At 41.7% G+C, this 24,921-nt stretch overlaps 1 protein-coding gene and 1 long non-coding RNA gene across 5 annotated transcripts in view; one reads left to right on the plus strand and one right to left on the minus strand.

The window, feature by feature from the left end:
• The window catches only part of raph1a (Ras association (RalGDS/AF-6) and pleckstrin homology domains 1a), a 199,550-nt gene that overhangs the window by 121,857 nt on the left and 52,772 nt on the right, over window positions 1–24,921 (plus strand). For 3 of the 4 annotated variants that reach the window (XM_036138782.1, XM_036138783.1, XM_021310634.2), the window contains 3 exons: window positions 6,592–6,744; window positions 6,952–7,116; window positions 17,816–17,890. In XM_036138782.1, the coding sequence (XP_035994675.1) occupies window positions 6,592–6,744; window positions 6,952–7,116; window positions 17,816–17,890 (393 nt within the window). The remainder of the gene's footprint in view (window positions 1–6,591; window positions 6,745–6,951; window positions 7,117–17,815; window positions 17,891–24,921) is intronic. The other variant, XM_036138784.1, reaches the window with a different exon arrangement.
• Window positions 13,615–17,804, minus strand: LOC118563659. The gene is made up of 2 exons (XR_004931330.1): window positions 17,614–17,804; window positions 13,615–17,126 (listed from the first exon to the last, which is right to left on the minus strand). It is a non-coding gene; the product is annotated as an uncharacterized LOC118563659 (long non-coding RNA).

Genomic DNA, 24,921 nt, shown 5'->3' on the forward strand with positions numbered 1-24,921 from the left:
CTCAGATAATGGACTTGTGTCTATACTTGTCCTGTTAGATCTCAGTGCTGCGTTTGATACAGTTGATCACAATATTCTCCTACAAAGACTTGAACATACTGTAGGGATTAAGGGGAAAGCATTAGGCTGGTTTAAATCTTATCTGTCAGACAGATTCCAATTTGTTCATGTTAATAATAAATCTTCCTCAAACTCTAGGGTCACCTGTGGAGTACCACAGGGTTCAGTCCTTGGACCAATTCTCTTTACTATATATATGCTTCCGATAGGCAAAATTATCAGACAGCATGGGATTAATTTCCACTGTTATGCTGATGATACTCAGCTATATTTATCCATAAATCCTGATGAATCCAATCAATTACTTCGACTGCAGTCATGTCTTGATGACATCAAAAGCTGGATGACTTTAAATTTCCTGCATCTAAATTCTGACAAGACCGAAGTTTTAATCTTTGGGCCAGAGTCCTCAAAAAATAAACTTCTTAACCAATCACTTAATCTGGGTGGCATTAACCTGGCCCCTGGTAATAAAGTAAAAAATCTTGGTGTTATTTTTGACCAAGACATGTCATTAAAATCCCATATTAAACAGGTTTCCAGAGTTTCCTTTTTTCACCTCCGGAATATCGCCAAAATTAGAAACATTCTGTCCAGGAGCGATGCTGAAAAACTGGTCCATGCATTTGTTACTTCAAGGCTGGACTATTGTAATTCTTTACTATCAGGAAGTCCACAAAATGCAGTTCAAAGCCTTCAGCTGATCCAAAATGCTGCAGCAAGAGTTCTGATGAAAATCAACAAGAGGGATCATATTTCTCCAATTTTAGCTTCCCTTCATTGGCTTCCTGTTAAATCAAGAATAGAATTTAAAATTCTTCTTCTAACGTATAAAGCCCTTAATAATCAAACTCCATCATATATCAGAGCTCTGATTACCCCGTATGTTCCTAACAGAGCACTTCGCTCTCAGACTGCAGGTCTGCTGGTGGTTCCTAGAGTCTCTAAAAGTAGAATGGGAGGCAGATCCTTTAGCTATCAGGCTCCTCTCCTGTGGAACCAACTCCCAGTTTTGGTCCGTGAGGCAGACACCCTGTCTACTTTTAAGACTAGGCTTAAAACTTTTCTTTTTGACAAAAATTATAACTAGTGGCTCATGTTACTCTCAGCTACCTTTATAGTTTTACTGCTATAGGCTTAGGCTACTGGAGTATATCAGGATCTAATTTTCTCACTCTATTGAGTTCTACTGTTCTTCAATTATGCATTATGTGTTGTCATTTCTGCTTTAACTTTCTGTTCTCTCTCTTTTATCTTCATAGTAGGTACACCTGGTCTGGCGTTCTGTTAACTGTGACATCATCCAGAGAAGACGGCTCACCCGCTACTACCATCTAATGTAGAACAGATTACTGGATCAATGTGTGCTTCTGTGCTTTTTTGTCTCTCTTGTTGTGTCTCTGCTCTGTCTTCTGTAACCCCAGTCGGTCGAGGCAGATGACCGTTCATACTGAGCCCGGTTCTGCCGGAGGTTTTTCCTTCCCGTTAATGGGTGGTTTTTCTTCCCACTGTCGCTTCATGCTTGCTCAGTATGAGGGATTGCAGCAAAGCCATGTACAATGCAGATGACTCTTCCTGTGGCTCTATGGTTCCCCAGGAGTGAATGCTGCTTGTCGGGACTTTGATGCAATCAACTGGTTTCCTTATATAGGACATTTTTGACCAATCTGTATAATCTGACCCAATCTGTATAATATGATTGAATTTGACTTTGTAAAGTGCCTTGAGATTACATGTTTCATGATTTGGCGCTATATAAATAAAATTGAATTGAATTGAATTGAATAAAACAACCGCAGAGGTTTTATACTTCTTCATGCAGGAAAAAAAACAACAACAAGCACAGAGGTGCATTGGTTCTGACTGTTCTGAGCGCACAGAATGGACCCGCACCAGGTTGTGAGAATGGTTGAGAACTCATGCTGATGCTGTTGAGAGAGCAGGAGGAAATTATGATCATCCCACAATGTTCTGTGTTGCACATGCTGCAGTCACATCCTCCACGTGCAGGTGCAGTAAGTTAATGAGTTCATCTGAACAAGTTTAGATGGATGCTGATCGGATTATGGCTCATAAACCAGCTCGCTCAGTCAGAATACAATTTCATTCTGATGGTAATAATTTGTTGAATAAGGTTTAAGTTTTAATTTGCTGACAGTCTGAGTGAGGTTCTGTATGGGAGGGAGGAACAGGGCTCCAAACTAACTTTTCAAGAGTCAAGAGTCTTTATCGCTGTTATGTAGCCATAATGAAATTTTGGTGAGGCACTCAGAATGATGAGGTAGACCCAAATTAAAAACACTAAAGGACACCCTCAAAATGTAAAACACTGAGAATAAATAAAAAGTATTAAATATCCAACTCCCTTTTTGACTCTTCAACGAAAAATTAATGAAACTTATAGAATAAATGTTCTTGGAAGTAAAATATGTAGAAGGACAAATGTAGCATGTAGCATTTACATAAAGTACAGCTTGTGCTAAAGCACCTATTTGATTTTCAGAAGTGGTGTTTTTTCACTTGTTGCATTGTTATGCCCAAATGTTTCCCCTAGGTCGGGGATCGGCAACCAGCGACTCTAGAGCTGCATGCGGCTCTTTAGCGCCCCCCTTGTGGCTCCCTGGAGCTTTTTTAAAAATCTATGAAAATGGAAAAAGATGAGAGGGAAATATATTTTCCATTTCAGTGTGATTTCTGTAGCAGGGAGACCCCGAGACAGACATCCTCAATGTTTTCAAATTATGTAAAATGTGTAGAATACATATTACATTTCAAAATATCTGTCAACGAAGATTTGTGTCATAAGCTGCGGCACACGTTTCTTGCAGCCCGGCGTAGCGCCTGGCGGGTCGCAGTTGTAAAAATACCGGTAGGTGTTTGATGAGCCATGGATCCCCAAAGGAAAAAAGAGAAAGATAGCTGAGGAGAACAGAGTTCTTGGACAGTTCTTGGACCGAATCATTTGCTTTCATTGGCGATATAGTAAATTGGGCAAAAGACGGCTATTTCTGCACTGCTATGGACTGGCGACCAGTGTTCCCTCTAGGCTGCGCACGTGCGCCATCGCGCACAGCATCTGGGTTCAGCGTGCACAGCAAATCTATGCTGCGCAGAAAATAAAATCCAAGCTGAACTGTAAACAAAATAATAATATACCAAGTTGTACTATTTTGCAACGCTGTTGAAATGGTGTTCCGCAGCCCGCTCTGTGAGGACCGGTGCTGCACCACTGATTGATGGGTGGGGCAGACGGCTTTATAGTTGGGCAGGTTGCGGTGTGCGTCTTTGTTCTGGACTCCGTTAAAGAAAAAAATACCGATCTGCCCCGAGTAGAAAGCTGCTGCTCTGAGTAGTTCTTCCTCCCTCTGTCATACTCGGGTTTTCGGTTTCAGAACAGGTGATATCAGTCAGGTAACTAAACTCAGTGTCCAACCAACCATGACTTCAACGTGAGCACGAGCATGAAAGAACCCCTGATCAATGGAACGCAGATAACGTGCTTCACCATGGCAATGACAGGAAATAAGCCTCAAAGTGTGCATGAGTGGAATTAGAAATTTTTAATGAAGTCATATGGAGAATATTTAACCATAGGAAATAATGCTGTTGCTGCTGAAAAAGCGAGTTGGCTTGATATGAGAGTTATTTGATGGAGAATTAAAGCTGTATTCCCCCACCTCACTAATTCAACACAAAAGGGAAGTGGGGAGGGCGCATTAATTACAAAAAGCTTTGAAAGGACATGGCAGCCAATCTTGATGAAGTTTAACCAGGTATGTTTAAGTTCTAAGTTTTCCTATGTTTAAACATACTCAACTAAATCATTAATTGGCTATATTCAACATATGCAATTAATATTGGGATGGTGTGAGTTATTGAATAACTAAGATGTTCATCTTTTTGCAAGCGTTGGTCACCCATCCTTCTAAAAATGAGTTTACATTGTCTTGTAAGTGTTTAATTTGTGCCAAACTCACTTTATATTATTCATATAGGCTATATTTCCAGCTGAAGTAAAGGTGGTGTTATTTAAGTCAAGAAATGTGCAGCAGACCTAACAGTGTTGAGGGGGGGGGGGGGGGTGGGGGGTAGGTGAATGAAAACTAAAATATATGAATATAAAAGTAGAAATGGAAGTGCCAACATTTGATACAGATTCAATTATTGCTTTCATTCTGTAAAGATCTGTTATTAAGCTTGTGGGTCTCTGACTATGGAACAACTTTCCAAAATCAGTTTTATCTAAACTAAATAACCTAAAAGAAATTATTGCTGTAACTTGATTCTTTTATTAAACCATGTAGCTTGATATAACCTCAGGTTTTGGACAGGCATAATGTACCCTCAGTGTGCTTGTAGGATGTTGCTCACAGAGGTCAAGTGAACGCTCAGGGAGTTTGTGTGTTTGCTCACACACGTCAAAAATTAGGGGGAACATTGATGCCGATCTGTCCAGGGTGAACCCCGCCTCTCGCCCATTGACAGCTGGAGATCGGCACCGGCACCCCTCAGGACCCCACAAGGGATTGACATGTTTGAAAATGGATGGATGGATGGATGGGCTGGGCTATTTCGTCTGGAAACACCTTACGGGCGCAGCCATGATGAACTGTTGAACTTGCATGGCTGACAATACAGCAATCTGTATTTTATATTGTCTATGGCTTACTAATTTGCAAGTGAAGACGTGGGAACATTGGTGTTTTCAGATCACTGCTATGTGTAGCAACTGAACCAAGTGGAAAAAAAAGTTGACCCCTGACAGTTCATACGAAAGTCATCCTACATATTTGGACGCACGGCCTAATTTGCACAAAACCAAAGAGAAGAGGATAATGCTGAGAAATTAAGCTAAAACTCTATTGTTTTATTCTATATACGTTAACTTTTTAAAGGGCTGCTGTTTTATTGCACTCTGTTGCCTAAATAAAGGGGGAGGGGGTTGTGGTAGTGAGTATTAAAGATAACTGCACTTTATTTCCATAGGGAGGTCTGAAGTTGTAGGAGGCCTACTGTGCATGTTTCATTGTTGTTTTTTTGAATCCTCAAAATAAAAATTACATAAAAAACTAATTTCTTCATTATTAATCAACGCAATGAAATATAATACGTTAATATTGTTATGGAAGTTAAATTTGAAGCCTCATCATAGAGCAGTATAGTCAAGTGGTGCTTTAAAAAAACACAAATTAAACATGAATGCTCATTATGTATTTGTAGCCTATTTAGCCATTTGATAGGAGGATAACATAGCTAATATAGACACAGCCCATGTTGCCTTTATTATAAGGCTTATATCAGACTTTTAATTTTTGGCGGCTCTAGACAGATCTGTTTTTTTTTATTTATTTTTTTTATGGCTCTTCAAACATTTTGGGTTGCTGACCCCTGCCCTAGGTGCACTAACACAAGGATAAGGTTCAACCAAACTGCATTTTACACTCCAGTTTTACAGCTTCACTTCTGTTGTGTTAAATCGCTGTTCATATAGACAACGTTGACCATTAAATGACTAACAATCTAGTCAACATAAACTTCTTAATTTGAAGCAAAATTATTCATTACCTAATGTTATTGTAACAGAACACCTGAGTAGCAACTTTTTTGTGTCTTTATTTGTTCTCAGTCCAGATGTTCTATTTTGGAAAAGAGTGGAAATAAAACTTTTTTGTCCGTCTCATCAATTAATCGTAAAAAATAATTGACCGAAAAAAACGATTATCAACATAATCGTTAGTTACAGCCCTAAAATCTGCAGTATGTAACTTTTGTAAAAATGTATTTTTTACACATTTGTTAAAACTTTAACTATGTCCTGACAGTATAACACGAGACAGATAACCAGCTCCCGGTTAGAAACAGCCAATCAGAGCCGGGAGGAATGTCTTAGCAGTGTCAGTCACGCTTGTGTACGTGCTGCTCACATTCCTCCCCCGCATAACGCATATTGTTTATGTAAATTTACCATGTCCATTTTTGTGTGGACGGCACCTGAGTTGTTACTGACAATTGCTGTGTGGTCAGAAGTGACAAAGACAACTGTTAGGCTATGATAACAAGACATATGTTTGGAAAAGTTAAAGCTTTTCCAAGCTTCAACTTTGACACCTAAAATCATTGGAGCAGCTCTCAAGCATGGTGTTGGGCTCATCATGCTGTGGGTCTGTTTGGGTGTCGCTGGCATCAGTGCACTGCACAGACTGGATTGAGTAATGAGACTATTCTAAGTCTAAATCGTTCAGTTTCACTTGAAATCAACAACTAAGGATAAATATCCGGATCCACACATGAAACTGCTTTTAGAATGGTTAAAACTAGCTAAGGTTACCTTGGAATGGCCATGACATAAACCCTGCAGCAATGTCTAAAAGCCAGATGTGTGCCAGAAAACTAAGAAATTCTGCCTAGTAGAGAGGTCACACATCAGGTCAGAATGCTACCTGAATCATAATCGTACTATGTGTGACCAAAGATCCACAACTCATGTGGAATGACACATTTCTTCTTGTGTTCCATTTATTTTTTCCTCAGGCATCTCTCAGTATGGATGAAGCTGCTCGGCAGACATCCTCCCACTCTCTTAGCTCCACCTCCTCCTACAAGTCAGCCTCAGTGCGACGGCCGGGATCTTCTCAGCGCCAACATCGACGCACGGGATCAGTGGGCACGGTCAGCGAGCATGAGGTAAAAAAAACTCCTCAAACCATAAGGTGTGCACAGCAGTCCCAGCCTCGAGTCCATCGGCATATTGACGACTGAAAATCATAAATGAGAGATGTTGAAGACTAAAATGTTTAGAAGGAACTGCAGAATAAACAACATGGGATCGTTTTCAGTGGAGAATGACTTTTTCGCTCTTCCACACAATGACTTTCTTTTGTTCTTCCTCAGGTGCGGTCGTTCGTCCACTCCTCCCGCTCATCCGTCACCTCGGCATCCGGCATCTCTGTTAACTCCGCCTCCTCCATGGATTCACTGGACAGCGTCCTCCACTCCGAATCCGACGGCCCGCTGCCTTCAGGCGAGGGCTCCAGTCAGGGCCATCCCATTGCAGAGGTACAAGCAGCGTGTTCTGTTGTCCAGTCTAAGGATGCACTCAATATGGGATGGAAAACCCATTAGTCAGTTTGTACCTAAAAGCACCGTTGTAGTCCTGAGGCTTTCCCACACAATATTACTCATTTTAATCAGCATGACTGCTGGATGCGCCTCACTGACACCTGTCTGTAGACCAGGATAATGCCGAGTCTACAGTCGCTTCAAGCTGATTAGGAGAAGATTATGCTCATCTGATAATATCTGCGCTCATAAAAATGATTAGCAAGCACCACTACTATGGGTGACTCACAGGATGGAAAGCTGGACACATGCTGCCTGCAAAACAATATTGGAATCAACAAATAACAGACGGCAACTCCCTTCAGATTCATTCATTCAGATTCACTTGATTTGCATTAACCATATTAAGACCTCATAAGCCCAGCAGCCCCCAGTTCTGGGGGAGGAATTAAACCTGCGATGAGAAAAGGGAACTTACAGTAATGAACCTAGGTTCATTACTGTAAGTTCCCTTTTGTTAAAAATAGCAAGTAGGGTATCCACAGATTGTCTAAGATTAAACCAAGATTATTTAAATGCAGTTTGTAATGGCTGAATAAAGTGTGATTAGATTTAAGCATGTTATTTTGTGCAAAAATCCAGAAAGGGTAGGGGCTGGTTTTAAGAAGGTAAATCATTGCAACAGAATCTAACACACTGGGGTATAAACAGATAAAAACAAGTTTTCTTTTAGAACAGATGGAGATGCTGGCACAAATGTCAGATTTAACACTGCTAACGAATAAAATAACAAAGTGGGAAGCAAATCTACATTAGCTTGCTTTGCAGCTGCTATGGGGGAAATAAGTATTTGAGCCCCTGCTGAATTCCTCAGTTTGATCCCTTCAAAACAAACACGAGTGCTTGTCTCTAACTGTTGTAGGACATTCATTTTAATGCAGAGACAGAATATATCCTAAAAATGCATTCCATCGACGTCAAAAATTGGTTCGCCTGTTGTTGAGTGAATACAGTATTTGATCCCCCATCAAAGCATGACTGAAAACCAGGTGGAGAAATTTTTCTTGACAAACATTTTCTGCGGCTGGTCTCCAGGTTTCCATTCGTCTGAGAGGGATTTGGAGCCGCTCATCTTTACAGAGACTGTCTCAATCCTTCAGGTTTCGTAGTTGCTGCTGTGCCTGGGCTCCTAGTATGTGTTGTCTATAGGATTAATTGTTTGGAGTTTGACTAGGCCGCTCCATGACCTTCACTGGCCACTCCGCTGTTGTCTTAGCAGCATGTTGTCAGGCTGGGACCCACCTCTGCTGGCCTCATCCTAAATTTTTCCTGTAAGGAGCCTGTTGGTTGGCCTCTCGACGTGGTGAAATCGCACTGTTCCCCCAGCTCTGAAGCATAATGCTTCCACCTCCGTGCTTGATAGTACAGCTACTGTTCATTGGGATATACTGAGCACAGCAGGTTGACCTGTTGTGAAAAATACTTGACTTTGGTCCATTTGAACACTGCACTTTGTCCCAAGCCCGCTCTGAATCATTTCATTTCAAGTGAACCAAAGACCTGTACTTGATCCTTCTGTAGCAGAGCAAGACAAGATTTCCATCTACTGCAGCCTAGTTTGTTACGAATAGTGCTCCTGGAGACTGAGACCCAACTGGCCTCACATCATGAACAAGCTGTGGAGCCGTGGTTTAATTCCTCAATTTTCAAAGCTCCAAACTGATGGTCAGTTTACATTTTTACCCTTCTTCCTTCCTAACCTGCTCACCGAGCTTCTCGCTGATGTCCTTACTGCCCATTCCAGCGTTGTGCATAGATATCTTGTCCCTGGCGTCCTTTGACAGGTCTTTTGCTTCTCCGTGAAGGTGGAGAGGTTGTAAATAAAGAAATTGATTCTGTGGACTGCTATGTTTTATAAGCATAGCAAGTTAAGGTCAGGGGTATGTGTAAATGATCAAATTGGTTAGTTTTGGCCTGAGTTAGGGAGCCAGAACTATGATTGTGTTGTTGAGGATCAAATACGCATGCCACCTAATAACAAAAGTATCCAAATTTCTTTTTATTTAATGTATTGTTCTGATTTCTTAATTGATGTTTTCTCTCTCTCCTCATTGAAATGAAGCTTCCATAACATTTTAAGGTTGTTCTTTTTTTTTGTAAGGGGATCAAGTACTAATTCGCTCACCAGAACAGCACCTGGCTAAAAAAAACTCCAGAGCCAAAGTTTCCCAAGTTTTTTGTTTGATTTGTTTATTGGCTTGCTCAGGTAGCAGCATTTGAGACAGAAAAAGATTGCGTGTTCAGTCATTTTCACCAATAATGTCTCTAAAAGGTACTTTAACCAACATCTGCCACCAGCCTCCACTACTTTACAGTTTAAAAGTTACACATGCACTGCATACATGGTTTCCCATCGGGGGGGGGGGGGGGGGGGGGGGGGGGTGTGGATGGACGACGACAAGCGAGGGGGGTCGTATCCATGTGTTTTTTCCCTGCCATTCACTATAAGGTAGTTCACGCGTGACGTCAGCGCTACATCCGGGTCCCGCGGGTAGGCAAAAAACAGTACTGTTCTCGTCTACTACATGACAAAATGGGTGATTTACAGCGTACTTTTAGTTCGTTTATTTTTGCAATCTAAACAATGCCTACGACTTGTTGTGCTCCCGGTTGCACACAGAGGCATTCCAAATCGTCGGATGTACGTTTCTGTCGTTTACCGAAGGAGGAAGGACGAAGAAAGAAATGGATATTTTCAATGAAAAGAGTGCAGGCAGACACTCCCAATGGACTGGGGGAGCCATCATACTACGACAGAATTTGCAGTCTACACTTCATCTCCGGTAAATACAACTTAATGGCGTAACGCGAGCGAGCTATTTTTAGAAACGTAACGTCACGATGACGTCACATCATGTGGTACGCAGTAGGGCAAGCTTGCATAGTCCGCCGCTGTGTCTCTGTAAAAGAGACGTGCGTTGCCCTTGGTTTTACTCGGTAAACGACTGCTTTTTCCAAATCTAAAACCATGGTTTTTAAACATTGTTGCTATGGAACGTGCAACAGCGACTCGAGGTACGCTGATCGGCCGCATATGAAGGATGTTTTCTTCAAGACTGCCAAGGAGAAATGTGTGCGCTGGGTACACCGGTGCGGTCAGCCTACACAACAGTTCAACCCGGAAAAAGCTACCAAATTCACCTACATATGTAGCAAGCATTTTGTTGGAGGAAAAGGCACAACCGAAGAACATCCTGACCCAATTCCAGCGACATCAAGTAGTGAACAGGTAAGAGTATTTTGGTGGCCGACATGTTAATATTGAAGCGCCTGCTACCATGATAGCCTATAAGCTATCATGGTAGCAGGCGCTAACATGATACCCTGCTACCAGGATAGCTTACTCAAAAACATTTCAAATAAGACAAACATTAAACATATACCGATCCCTGGATGGTGATTACAAACAAAAAAACGGCAGACGATGCCATGACCGCCGCGCAGGAAAAAAAACAACAAAGCTTACCGTTCGATCAACTCGGCCCGTTTTCCGGTCTTTTTAAGCCCTCGACACTCAAGCCATCGTTTGAGTTGAAGGTTGGTGTGTTCTTCGACAGTGCGACCAGTAAACCGTGCGCCTGGGACATCGTCTTGGGAAAGTTTAACGGCTGCAAAGTCGGTCATATCGCTGTTTCTGTTGTGCGTGTAATAGCTGGTTGCTACGGGCGCTCTCTACCTGTATGCCCTACCTAAGCGGCAAAAGGGGCGTTGCTCTTAGACTTAGACTTAGACTTTCTTTATTGTCATTTTGTATACACAGAGTGCATACAGAACGAAATTTCGTTTTCACACAGCTCAGAAATATTGCAGTGACTCTACAGGATACCTTGCAGTGAATTACAGTACAGGATAAAGTGCAGTGATCAATCGCAGTCACTTACAGGATAAATTTCAATTTGCTTCCGGATAAAGTGCAGCAGTGAACAGTAGGCAGTTGAAATGTAAACAATGTAAACCAAATGTAGACAAATATGCAGTAGGGTGCAGCAGTGATTTAAAAGTAGACAGTTGCATTGTACACAGTTTTGCAGTGCGTTTCCGGTTAAGGTGCAGCCTCAATTTTTCAGGATACGATACAATGTGCAAATGTGCAAATCAGCGAATCTAGTGTGGTACACTTTTGTACTTCAGCAGTTCAACAGTCTGATGGCAGCAGGGAAAAAGCTTTTGCTGAACCTAGTGGACCTGCAGCGGATGCTGCGGAACCTCTTTCCAGAGGGCAGCAGGGAGAATAGTCCATGGTGGGAGTCGGTGACGTCACGTGCGCGGTACGTGCGCGGTACGCCATTCTGCTCTAGTCATTGTTCTACCTAAATAGCGGTGGCGATCGCTACACGGGCCGGAGAAGCGGCAGTAAACACTACACGGGCCGCTTCTTCGGCCCGTGTAGCAATCGCCACCTCCCCTCCGCCCGTTCACGGGTGCTAGTACGTCTGTGTTTACGCTGCAATGTCGCCGACACCCCAACCATTTTAACAAGACAAAAACACCAAAATAATCTGTAGTAAACAATGTTTTTTTTTTAACCTACCGGGCGGGTCTTCCTCTCTGCTGAGACGCGGTCTGTGTCCGACGCCGCTTTGTGCTGTTACAAACATGTCTGAACATCCATCCATCCATCTATCCATTTTCTGACCTGCTTTATCCCTCATAGCGTCGCGGGGGTTGCTGGAGCCTTTTTCCTGATATAAAATAATTGTAGCTGTCCAGTGGTTTCAGGGGCTTTCGTGCTCTCTCGTGTGTACTGCCTGGCGTGTTTATAAGGCAGCTGTATGTCGCGGTACGGAACACTTGGCCAGCATTTCACAGACTCGCTCCGTCCCTTCAGGCTTTTGCTGTGTGGATCTGGCAATCTGATACCATCAACGATAAAATTACTCTTAAAACGATCTTGTGATACATTATCTAAAGAAGAAAAATACGTGGAGAACTCGTCGGTTTCTCTGTTTGCGTCCGCCATTGTGTTCGCCTTTTGCCTACCAGTCCGGCGCGCATGCGCGAAAAACCCGCATCAAAACAATAACAATGAACTACCCTATATGCACGCGCGAAAGCAACAACAAAAAACTGCTTGTTAACGTCAAATAAACATGCAAGCATATCGAGTTAGTTTCTTTTTTGTTTGTTTTTTTTTGGAATGTTGGCGAGGCGGTACCGTGAGTTTGGCGAGGCGGCCGCCTCGCCAAGATAGCGCTGCGGGAAACCCTGCTGGCCCACTCGTCTTTGTTGTGATTCAGCCACATTGGAGGGGTTTCCAGCATGAACTGCCTTTTTAAGGTCATGCCACAGCTACTTTGTTGAGTTTACACTGCCGTGGATGCATTAGCAAGAGAACTTAACTTTCTTATCTCAGAAAAAAAAAAAAAAAAGACCTGTCCAGTCGCAGGGGGAGATGCTTTTCCTCTTCTCACATGGGTGTGCACAACTCTGGTGTTATTTCAACTTGTCACCAGAGGGGGCAGACATCTGCAAAAATCCTGGAACTTGCTCTATGGTCCTTTTAAGGTATAATGGACAGTTTTTCGAGAAATGTAGGTAAGGAACGCCCAAGTTACCTTGTGAATAACTGCACACAAGCAAGACCATCCAACCAGCTCTTCTGCTCCTCAGGGGGATCGCTTGGAGAAATCTACCAAATCCACTCTGATCTCATTTCTTTCTTCTGTGGTCTTCCCTCTTCTTCTCATAAACTTGTAAGACAGTTTGTTTGTTGCGACTCTCAGCCTTTTTCCAAAGTATATGTTGAGAAGAGCAAAGCTCCAATAAATGGCTGAAACCGAAACTAACTGCATACATAAACACTAGAAGTGTGCATGCGCAGAGGAAGCTAGCAAGGAACGTGCATGCACATTGGCATTAGGTTAGTGCATCACAATGATTGACACGTGGGACAACCAATAAATAAGATGATACCCCAGAACCTGAAGCCAAAAGAAGATCGTCCGCTATAGCTTTAAGTTATGTTTTAAAAGGGGGACAATCACTTTGTCGCACAGGGCCATGTCAGGTTGCATCGTTTTTTTCTCCCTTATTAATAACACCCTTCATTTAAAAACGACATTTTGTGTGTCTTTATGTTGACTTTGACTAATATCTAAATTAGTTTGATGTTCTGAAACACTGAAGTGTGACAAACGTGCAAAACAATAATCAAGAAGGAGGCAAACAGTACATTACTGTAGTTAAGGTTCAGGCATTCCATAATACTGCTGATTGGTTGAAATTAGATTTTATGGAATTGCTTATTTAACCACTAGTTGGCAGGAGAACTGTAAAAATTTGAGCCTCTTCCGTTGTATTTTGCTGGATTATGGCATAGAAATAAAATCTATTATCGCAATGCAACCCCATCTGGATAGACTCACACCCTGAACCCAAACACTCCACTCTTCACCTCTTTCCTTGATTTTGCCACTCTTGGTGGCGAAGTGTGTGTGTAGCCCTCACTTAAGGTATATAATAGATAAGTGAGGTTTGGGTTCTTAAATCTCCCTATACCCTCTTACTATTTAGTTTAAATATCTCTAAAGCTTTTGGATCAAGCAGCATTGAACACTACTAAAGTAAATTACACTACACACCATGTAAATAGACCATAGTAACCCTCCTTTAATTAGACACAATTAATAATATAAAAAGATGGCAGGTTTTTGGAATGCAAACAAAACAGAAAAACAGAATATTGTCACCCGTATCATGAATCAATGAATGCACATACAGTGTAAACACCAATCATATAACCAGTATGGTATACCTAAACCTAATGCCGGCAGAAACTACTCCTACGTTGCAGGCCTGAGCAGCTACTCAAAAAAATGGAAGAGTCCCACCAACTCCACAGTCCCAATCCTCTTCACTCAAAGAGCAAAAATATTAAAGCAACTCAGTACCTGTGCCCTGTGCCCAAATGGACCTCCAAAGCGATCAGATGAAACAGCAGCTCAGGAATGATGCAGTTGGGATTCCAGGTGCTCTCTACGGGCTCCACATCTCCTGGTCCTCAGTTCCCACGGTGCCAGAGGTACTCTGAGCGAAGTGGGCACTCAGAGTGTCTATCTGGAGTCCGTCTTGTGTTATCCAAGCCGGTAACAGTCCTCTGCAGCCCTTTTCGTTCCACTTTAGCAGCGAAACACCAGCTTACAGCAGTCCAAGTTAGCGAACAGCTAGGTTAGCTTTGCTCTTACTCTCAGGTAAGTACAGCAACCAAGAAAAAACAGGCACACCCCACCACAGCTTCTTGTCGAAACTCTACAGGGTCCTGCTACCTTGCATGCTGTTTATTAAAACTTCTCCTGTCGACAAGTTCTGAGCTTACTCACTTTTTTATCTCCACTAACTGCTTCTCCTTGGCTATTTCCTCAATTGCTTCCTCCTCCACCCTCTGCTCTCACCTGTCTCTCTCCGCCCTCTCCTCTGGTTCTTTTCTCCTCCCCTGTGCTACCTTCACTGACCGTACTTCTGTAGGAAAATACAATTTTCACTGGCAATTCACCACAAAATACAGAACTTATATTAAACAATGCAAACATATTATTTGATAACTTTGTATGACCTTTGAAATTTTAATGGAAATAAAAGGATATAATAAACAAACTTATCCTTGTCATCTCTTATATTATTACTATCCGGGTTACATGTGGAAAAACCTGAAAATTTTTGTCACAATAAAGCCTCAAACCTTATATAAACTTTTTAAGACAGTATGTGACAAAACGGCACAGAAAATGTGTTGCACCGAAAAGTGTGACCTTCTAATGTATTCAGCCCCTTTTCCTGTGACATGGTTGGAGCTACATACAGGACAGTCCTGAAAGGAAACCTGTTAGAGGCTGCAGAAACCTGAGACTGGGGTGGAGGGTCACCTTCCAGCAGGAAAACAACCCTAAACAATGGGTTACACCCAACCATCTTCATATGTTAGTACGGCCTAGTCAAAGCATGAATTTAGTTGATAATCCCTTGATCGTTAATGTTCACTGTTGCTCTCCTTCCAGTCCCGCTGAGCATGAACTATTTTGCAAAGAAGAAAGAGCAAAAATGTCTGTAGACGTAAAAGCTGGTGGAGACAGACTCCAAACGGTAACTGCAGAGAAAGGTGGTTCCACAACACTGAGCTGAATGCAAATGGCTTAACACCTTTCAGCTTTTTGTTTGTGAAAAACTCTTTAGGTCAGTCATCATTTTCCTTCATAGTTTTCCACTGCTGTGTGTCGGTCACTCACAGAAAATCCCAGGTCTAAATATTCTAACGAGGCACTGTGACTGAGGGGAAACTCTGGAAATAAACCAGGAGGGAAACAAAGAAAACAAAAGCAAAGATCTGTGAAGTAAAGGGTTCCAGTGAGCTGGTGGATGGCAGCTGGGGAGTGGAGTGAAGATGGTTGAATAGTTCTGTTAAATATACTGAAAAACACAAAATCGCCCTTTTTTTATTCGTTTTTTTAGCTGTTTGGCTTCCCGGCTCTTACTGAGTAATGTCAGACATTACTTTACATTTGACTAAGAAAATTAAACATTTTCCAACATAATAAGGAAAGTCAGCGTAATATCCCAATAAGCTTAAAAGCAGATATTTAGTCAACACAGGCCTAAACCAGCTTAGATAAGCTTTCTTCTGCAAGAAGTCTCCATGAAAACAAAATGAAACTAAGAACATTTGGCCATCAGTCCTCATTTCATTTGAGGCCCCGTCTGCTGCTGAGCTGCAGTGCAAACACTAACTGTGTTTGGTGAGCTGGAAAGCAGCTTAGTGCTTCAGTTCATCGAGTTCAGCCAAGCCAAAACATCATCCACACCAACAGGGAAGAGGATAACAGGGAGGAAAATTATGAAGTTAGAATAAGAAGACTGGAAGCGATAGTCCAGATGAGGACGATGATGATGATGAAAATGATGATGATGATGACGATGACGAAGATGACGAAAACAGGAAGAAAAAGAGGGATAAAAAGCAGAGTGGGGAATCAAAGAGAAGGATCATGTCTGGAAATGTTCTTCTCCCTGAGCGCTGTTCGCGGATCACTGTAAACCGGGACTCGGCGAGTTGCTCTGTCCTTTGCCCTCTCGCTCTGATTGTCTATTAAGGCCGGCAAAAAATAGCCACAGTTTGGTACACACCAGATCCCCAAGTGGCTCCAGGGATTCTGGTAATGTCCCTGGGGAAATCCAGCTTTGGTTTAGGGATGAGGCCTTTAATCAGAGTGATGATGTCTGCCACCATTAAAGTGAAATTTACTTGGTCTCAGTGATCTGCTTCTCGCCTTTAATTCTGATGGAAAAGATATTGGTCAAGAAGGTATCAGTCCAGTTTGCCCAAATACATTTTTAAAAAGGTCTAAGCAGGTCTAAATTCACCCCATAGCCAATCAAATGCAGGAAACCATCTAAATTCTACAAGCAGGATAAAATGCAGTGTAGTGTCACTCACAGCATGTGAAATAGCCTTCCTCCTCTCAGCAGCAAGCAGTGGTGGGGCATCTAACCATTTGCCTGAACATGCATTGAAGTAATAGGAAACTTGTTTGAAGTGAATCTGACAGGGAAATTATATTTTCCTCTACGTCCCGCTTTTCTAATATAGCCCTGGGCAATCACCACTGTCAGACAAGAAGTACAGCTCATAGATCAGAGCGCCTTACCAGTACTGGGAAAGGGGTCAGAATGTGCCTGTGACCTCGGGTTGCCATATAGTGTAACTGCCGACATGTAGAGCATGCTGTTTGCAACATGCTGCTACTAACACGACAGGTGTGGCCACCCCCACGCACCGCAACATGAGTACGGCCTACATGCAGGAACATTAAACTCATGATGTCCTCCCGTTCCTGTTTTAGATCAACCAAATACTAAAAAGTAGTCTAATAAGTGGTCTGCATCTTTACCTGATTCCATCTGGACCAGTCCTTCTGGCTGTTTAACTTGGGCCTTACGTGCTTTTGTCAGCGACTCTATAAGATCAAACGTAAACAAAAAAGATGTCTTAACCATTTCTAGTCAGATGTTACACATATTCACCCAGGAGTTCCCCAAAATGTTGGACCTTTTTAGTAAATACTGCTTAGAAGCACCGCTCCACTGAGGAAGCAGCTCAGATGTCTCTCTTCAGCAACTCGTGACTGTTGACAAGCAAGCTTGGAGCTCCATGAGCATTTTCTATAAAATTCAAAGTGTCTTCTGACCACCAATCGGAGGCTAAATGAACCCACTGCTGTTCCATCTGCGCAGAGCATTCAGTTTGTCTCAGAATCAGGAACGACTCTAAGGAAGCACATTCTAGTCGCAGGTTGGTAAATCTGCTCAATGTCTGAGTGCCACTTTCTGCTAATTTGCCTGATTTGGAAGTCCATACATTTCACCAGAACATGTCTCTGCAGAAGGAAATCCAAAATTGTCAGAGTCCTCACAATGTGTGCTGTGTGATTCTATCTCTTGTACCTAACATTTCTGTTCCATCCTGCAGGAGACCAACACTGTATTTTCTTCCTAGCTGGTTTCAGTCTCTGAGCACTTCATCTGTGCCACTGACCTCTGCTTCACCACACAGCTTTCTGCTAAACCGCCTCACCCAGCCAATCAAGCAATCAGCCAATCAGGCAGCAGATTCATTCACAGGACTTCTCTGTCTCTCTTTTTCAAGCACTCCTATCTGGACAGGGAAACCTCTCTGATTCTGAGAAACATTGCAGGAAAGCCCTCCCACCTGCTGACCAAGGTGACTCTTTTCATTCTGATCACTACTCCTCTTCTTGCATGCCAGCCTCCCCCTTTTGCTGTTACTCGATCTGTGCATGATGAAGGCATGTAATTGTCCCTTTTCTTCCACCTTCCTCTTTCCTCGCCCTGGGCCAGTCTGCTGTGTTACAGGAAGAGTTGATTGTGTGTCAGTTGGTTGGTGCTTGGACCTGTCCAGCCGGTGTACCATCTATCCCAGATCTCCCCATGTTGTGTCTCTGTGTGACACTTCAGTTAAACGCATAGAATGCAAGTGTGCCGAAGTCTCCTTTAAGCATTGTATGTGTGCAGTGATGACGGACCTTTGACTGAAAGAGGCCATTTAGCTTGTCTCCATGAAGCATGAAGGTTTGATTGAAGCTTAAATGGCCTAAGCTAAAGGGAAGGGCATGCGTGGTTATATAGGAGAGTGCCTGAACTTTCTGATGGCTGGAGAGTGCATGGGAGATGTGATCACACAGGAGTTGTTGAACAGCTTAAGCAACAGCTAACTGGGAACAATAATCAGCATGTTGTTATTATCCATAGTCGATACCAGACGCTGTACGAAAGGACAAATAACCTTTAATTCTCACTGTCTGACAATAATTGTGACTAAACTTTTCCAGTATTAGGTCTGTTTGGAAACATTTAAATATTTATTTTTCCAGCATCCCAGAAAAATGAGCAACATCATTTGTTAGAGATGATTTTGTTTCTATGTTCTTTAAATTCCGACGTTTCCATAAGATTCCTTTGTGTTTAATAGGATTGTGTTTTGCTGCGATTTTGGCACATTCCTCCTGACAGAAATGGTGTCACTGCTCTGCTCAGGCACATCTTTTCAGCTCTGACCACTCATGTTCTGTAAGACTGAGATCAGGAGGCCACTCCAGAACATTGACTTTGTTAACCTATTTCATGTTACAGTGATGACTTCTTCCTCTTAGAGTGACCTAGCTAACTAGGAACAATAATCAGCATGTTGTTATTATCCTTTCAGACCGTGTCAGGACAGAACTTTAGCTTTTGTGTTAGGGTCAATTTAGGGTGATTTTCTAATAAAATACATTTATGTCAGAACCCCTCTTCTCTTTGAGCTCTGTGATAGTAGTTCAGGTGAGTCAAGTGAATTAACCTATCAGAAGCTTGCCATGCCAACTGGGCTTTCTAAAACATCACAAAAGTATAGTAAACCTATTTTAGTAAACTATGTAGACAGTGACAAAAATATTACCTAAAATATTTTTTAATTCTTCTGGTATTTACATAAGAGAAATGATATTTAGTAATCCTATCTGACCTCAACCAAGGGATGCTTATTCTGATTTAATGTTGGACATTGAGAACAAATGGTTGTGTTATATGCGCAGCGTATGCAACTGCTGTGATTCAGAGTTTGAAAAACTAAAAGTTCAGCAGGGGCAGATGTAAAGATTTAGGGACTAAAAGCCCTTGATGGACAATCCCTTTGTGGTCACACTCCGCTTGGACTGTTTGCCATTATTCTCTAATGGAGCCTGTTGGAAATTAAATATGAACCAACAACAGGTAAGTGTAATAGCTAACACTTGTGTGGCTGCTTTGATCACCTTATAGTCATTGAGTGACCAGGCATTTGCTCCCCAAACCACCCACTCCAACCACCACCACAGCCTGTGGCTCCGGTTTAAAGCTGATGCTTGCTTATTTTGAGGTTGCCTGTTTGATTCCACCTCGCTACACTTGGACTTCAGCAAAGAAACTGTAGCCCTGAAAAATCTATGTATGTACGTGTGTGCATAAGATTGTGACTTGCTGTTTAATAGGGCTTGTGGACAGTAAGGCTAGAACAGTCCTATATAAAAGAGACCCAGTCAACATTTAGGCCGTTTCTGTGGAACTATTGCAGCCGAGTCCCCATCTTTCTGGTGGCATTTTATATACAGGTATTTACAGTGTTTGAACAGATAAATGCGGCACCTTCAGACATCTGGACATTCACAAAGACTCCTGCAAAGGTGTTGAAACGTTTGCAGAAAATTTTGAGCAAAGGTCCAGTTGCCTTCGACTTAAGGCTGTTTGCTGTTGAGCTGAGAATTTGCGCAGGCAACTGCCCAAAGACAAACTCGACTGGTGGAGGTCCACAATTCCCTGCTCAGTACCTTGGCTGATGTACTTCAATTTCCCCATGACATTACACAAAGAAGCAGTGTGCTTGAGGGGTTGCCTTAAATAAAATACATCTACAGGTGAGCCTTCATTTAGCTTGAAGGTGGTGACTTAACATATCAGACCCCTACAAAGCCATGGCACCATCATCTATGCTTGCCCAACGTTTTCATTGGCATAATTATCTTTGTCTACATCTTTGTCTATTGACTTTCATGAAACTTGGGGTTGGACTAAAGGTGTGTTTCATACGGGACTAGTGAGATTTGGTGACCTGAAATTACAACAGCTGCTGCTGCCACTCACTAATGCCAACTGTAATATTTACCTTTTTAGTTTTGTCTTATAGGTGCGACTTTATACCATTTCTAATTTGCTGTTTTATTCTTCCTGAAACCAAGAAATAGATGGTGAGTTTTTTGCCAGCAGCTGTTTAAAACAGTGAGTTAGGGAGTTATTTGAGATGTTGTGTTTGATCTGACATGTGTATTTGGTTTATTGTAGCTGCTGTGCTAATAAAAATAATGAATGGTGTTTCAGGATGCTTTTCAAGAAACACAAGGTCACCGTACAAAGAGAGAAATAAAACACAAGCAATAAAACTAGACAGTGAAATAAAAATGAAAAACAACAAGATGTGGATGTTAAGTTAGATATGCAATTTGGAAGATGTGTGTCTTAAGTGCATCTTAAAAAATAGAAAGTGATTTTTATGCTCCCCATAATACTGAGATGGATACAAGGGACAGTAAGATGGATGGAAGAGGAGGACCTGAGGGAAGGGGAGTGTGTGGTGACATGAAGGAGTGCAGAAAGCTGCCCATTTTCAGTCAGGGAGGTTGTGGATAGATTTGAAAGTAAAAAACAGAACTATTCCAAGCTGCTGCATTTTGAAGGAGTTGTAGTTTATAGTTAGTTTATAGATAGTTTTATGGGAGCGACCATACAGGAGGGAATTGCAGTAATAAAGACGTGGAGTAACTAGATTATTGACAAGAATGGCAGCTGTATGGGGGGTGAGGGAAGGACGAAAATAGTTAATGTTTCTGGGATGAAAATAAGCAGACCGTGTGATATGATTAATATGAGATTGGAAGGAAAGTGTACTGTGAAGGACGACACCCAAGCTCTTTACCCGACAGGATGGGTAAAGAAATGAATTATCAAGGTTAATAGCAAAACTGTTGACTTTAAGTACAGATTTGGTGGTAATTAGGAGGACTTCAGTTTTGTTGTTGTTTAATTTCAAGAAGTTGGAGAAAATCAGAATTTACTTTCCTGGAGACAATCTGAAAGGGAGGAGGGAGTATGGGTGGTGAATGGTTTAGCAGAGATATCGAGTTGAGTGTCATCAGCATAATGATCCCGGGAAGAGCATTGTGATGCCTCTACCGCAGCCCAAGACTCTCGGCTGACCAATGCAAACAAACCAGAGGGACAACTATCATTGAGTTGAATGAAATCATTAAGCTTTGGCCACGTTTCCATTAAACAAAGAAAATCCAACTTATGATCATGGAAGAGGTCTGAAGAAGCTGCCCCTTTTTCAGTGAGTGAGCGGATATTTAGCAGACCAAAGTTGACGAGCGAGATTTCCTGCGTGACAGCTGAGTTTGTGCGAGCCAACTTGGCCAAGTGGGCAAACACACTGTGGTTCACAGCATGGCCAGGTCCAGGTGAAGGATGTCGAGACCCTGACCAGATCGAAGTGATCTGGATTGAATTTCCAACACAAAGGTTATAACAAGTAGCCTCGTGAGACCATCCTGATCTCGCGAGCTTTCAAGGTTTCACTCGCAGATCAGTCTGGCTACTCTCCGTTAAAGAAAATTTGGAGCCGTTCACCAAACGAACGTCCAATCAGCGTTGGCTTTGAGGCGGGTTGAGGTGTGACGCAACGGGAAGCGCGTCAGTTCAGTCTAAACAACATGGCGGCTTCATCCGATGAAACTAGCGTTAGCGTGGCTATCGAGCAAGTTTTATCGGAATTACAGAGTATTTCTCTGCTGAGCTAACGAGCCTTTACCTGCAGCAGCAAGAGTAGCTTGGCTTGTGGTTGTGTTTTCGTCGTCGCTCTGTTACGAGCGACGACGAATCTGATTGGTTCATTTGGCCTGTCTATCACCAACATAGGCCAATCAGCTAACCAGTATTTTCGCCCCTTCCCAAAGTTACTTCAACGGAAGGTTTCCAGATGGATATGCTGAGCAAATCTATCTGGCGGAGTCAGGTAATATAACAAGACCCTCGATACACATATCTTTTGCAGGGCTGGTAGCTGATTACCAATTCCAGGTACATGGGATGGCTAAAGGCGGTGCTGTGATTCAGGGACGTGCAGAGACCGTTGGAGGGGCAGGTGCTCAAAGTTAAAAGAGGGCACATGGGGCACGGATTTAAAACACGATACAGAAACATACCTTGCTATACATCCGGCTGAAATGTACCAACTCATACTATAAAGAATGTAACATGGAATCAAGGGCGTAGGTTTGATTTGAACTTTGATTTGAACTTTAACCCTAGGGACACTTCATTGCTCTGACATCATTGGTCCTACGCAGTATGCATGCTCCTATTTCTTTATGCTTGACTTGAGCGTCAGGGCGCGTTTCTTCTGTCTAAAGAGAAAAGCAGTATTTCTTACTACATTTATACAAATTTTATAAGCACGACACACACTAGATGCTTTTTGTTAATCTGGTGGCCTAGTGGTTAGAGCATTGATCTTGGGTCCCAGAGGTTCTGAGTTCAACTCCCACAGACTACCATTCTGGGTCCCTGAGCAAGACACTTAACCCCGATTGCTCCCCTGGCGCCGCACAGTGGCAGCCCACTGCTCACCAAGGGGATGGGTAAAGATGCAGAAGTGAATTTCTCCATTGTGAGATCAATAAAGTTCTATTATTATTATAAATTATAAAGCAGCGCCCGATCTGATGAACGTTGAATTGAGACTTTTTTCCCACTTTGAAAAAGTTTGCATTTGAACTTACCAGCAACAGAGACCTATCAATTTTTACCATCTGCAACATTCCAAACACATTTCTTACATCATATATCTGAAGAGTAGATAACAGCTTCTCCTTACATATCTTCTCAGACAATTAAATTATTTCCCTAACAATAGTGAGTTGTCGATGTTTAAATGTGCAGTAAATCTTAATACATAAGGAGCATGGAGGACCCAATACTGTACTTTGAGTAAGATTGGTGACACCAAAACTGAATTGTTTCATGAGTGGTTGTCCATTTCATCACTCAAATGAGAACCACATACTATTGGTATATACTAGTAAGACTAATAAAGAACAGCAGATAAAACTTTAAGATATGTTAAGGCCTATATTAAATTAATTTTACGACCATATCAACAGATTAAATACTTTTTACTTTTTTGGTGTACCAAATTACCCTCGTAATGAAGTAATATTTTATGGATTAAGTCCCTGATGATAAGAATGTCTAGCTCCGCCCCTGGTTTGCACTAATTTACTAATAGACAGTGTGGAAATCTTTGTACAATAAAAGCAATGTAAATAGTGTTCCTCGGTTGTATTTGTCGTAATTGTAATTCTAGAAGTAGAAATAGTGAAATAAATAGCACTATCATTTTGTGAAATCCTAATTACGCTATTATAAATAAGTAAAAGTCTAAACAAAATATAGCAGTTGTTTAGGCAGCATATAGTGTTGTTGTGTTGTATATCTTATAAAATAAATATCACCTGCTATTTATACCTGAACTGCATCAGAGGGTCAACAAAAACATTAAACAATAATAGCAACGAAATATTGGTAAAAGGGAAACCCTCACCTTTTCTTTTTCAAGCAGCTGTGGCTAAGAATCAGAATTTTTAATAGTCTACAATCTTTGCTTTTCCATCTTTCCAGCCGGCTTCAGAACTCCAGCCTGGCACAAAATATTTAGTTTTATAAAACAGATTAGGTTTCTGTTGATAAATGCATTATACTTCAGAATTAGATGCTATTTTGAGATGCTAACGTTGGTTACTTACATTTCTCAAGTTCCATAAATCAAAACTCTCTCGCCTGCTTCTTTACAGAACTGCACTCAGCAGCTTTCACCTATTTTACTGCAGATAAATAGTTTCTTAACTGGGACTAGTTCCGTGGCCTAGTATTAATTGTGGTAACCACAGTATTCCTGTATGATAACTGTAAAACTGAAATCTCCGCTCCAAGCAAGCACGCACACGGACAGACTAGAAAACAGCCAATCAGAAAGAGGGAAGGCGGGATTTAAAGCAGTATAACCAATGACAGTGGAGTTAAACAGCACAGAGCACAGTCAAGTGTGCTGCAGATTTAAAGGGGCAGGACCACTGAGCTATATTATACACTGGAGTGCTGATTTTGCCGAAAAACTGAAGTCACTGGCCGCCATCTTGCTACTCCCTACTCTCACAGAATCCCATAGGATTTGGTTGCAACAACAAGCAGTTTTCTGACTGTGTAAAAATATTTCACAGGTAATTCTACAGTCAGTGGATGTACTAACACTATTAACTACTAGGAAATTAGGTGCTGAAATATTTTACATGTTATTCATATTAAATATATATATGTATATATAAGTATGTGTATATGTATATATGTATATATATGTATACACATATGTAAATATATGTTTTTGTACATTGTTATTTATATATTTAGAAATGTTAAACATATATATTTAAATGAATAAAATGCAAAATATTTCAGCACATAACTTTCTCAGTACTTGATATTTTTAGAACATAACATAAAAGTATATGGCATTTGACATTTTAAAAGTCTTAATCCCCCCCTGAACATGAGAAAATCCGATGCTGTAGCGCACATATTCCCTAGTTACTGGGGGGAAATAGGGAGTAC

Source organism: Fundulus heteroclitus, chromosome 7, assembly GCF_011125445.2.
Source record: "Fundulus heteroclitus isolate FHET01 chromosome 7, MU-UCD_Fhet_4.1, whole genome shotgun sequence".
Lineage (NCBI taxonomy): Eukaryota > Metazoa > Chordata > Actinopteri > Cyprinodontiformes > Fundulidae > Fundulus > Fundulus heteroclitus.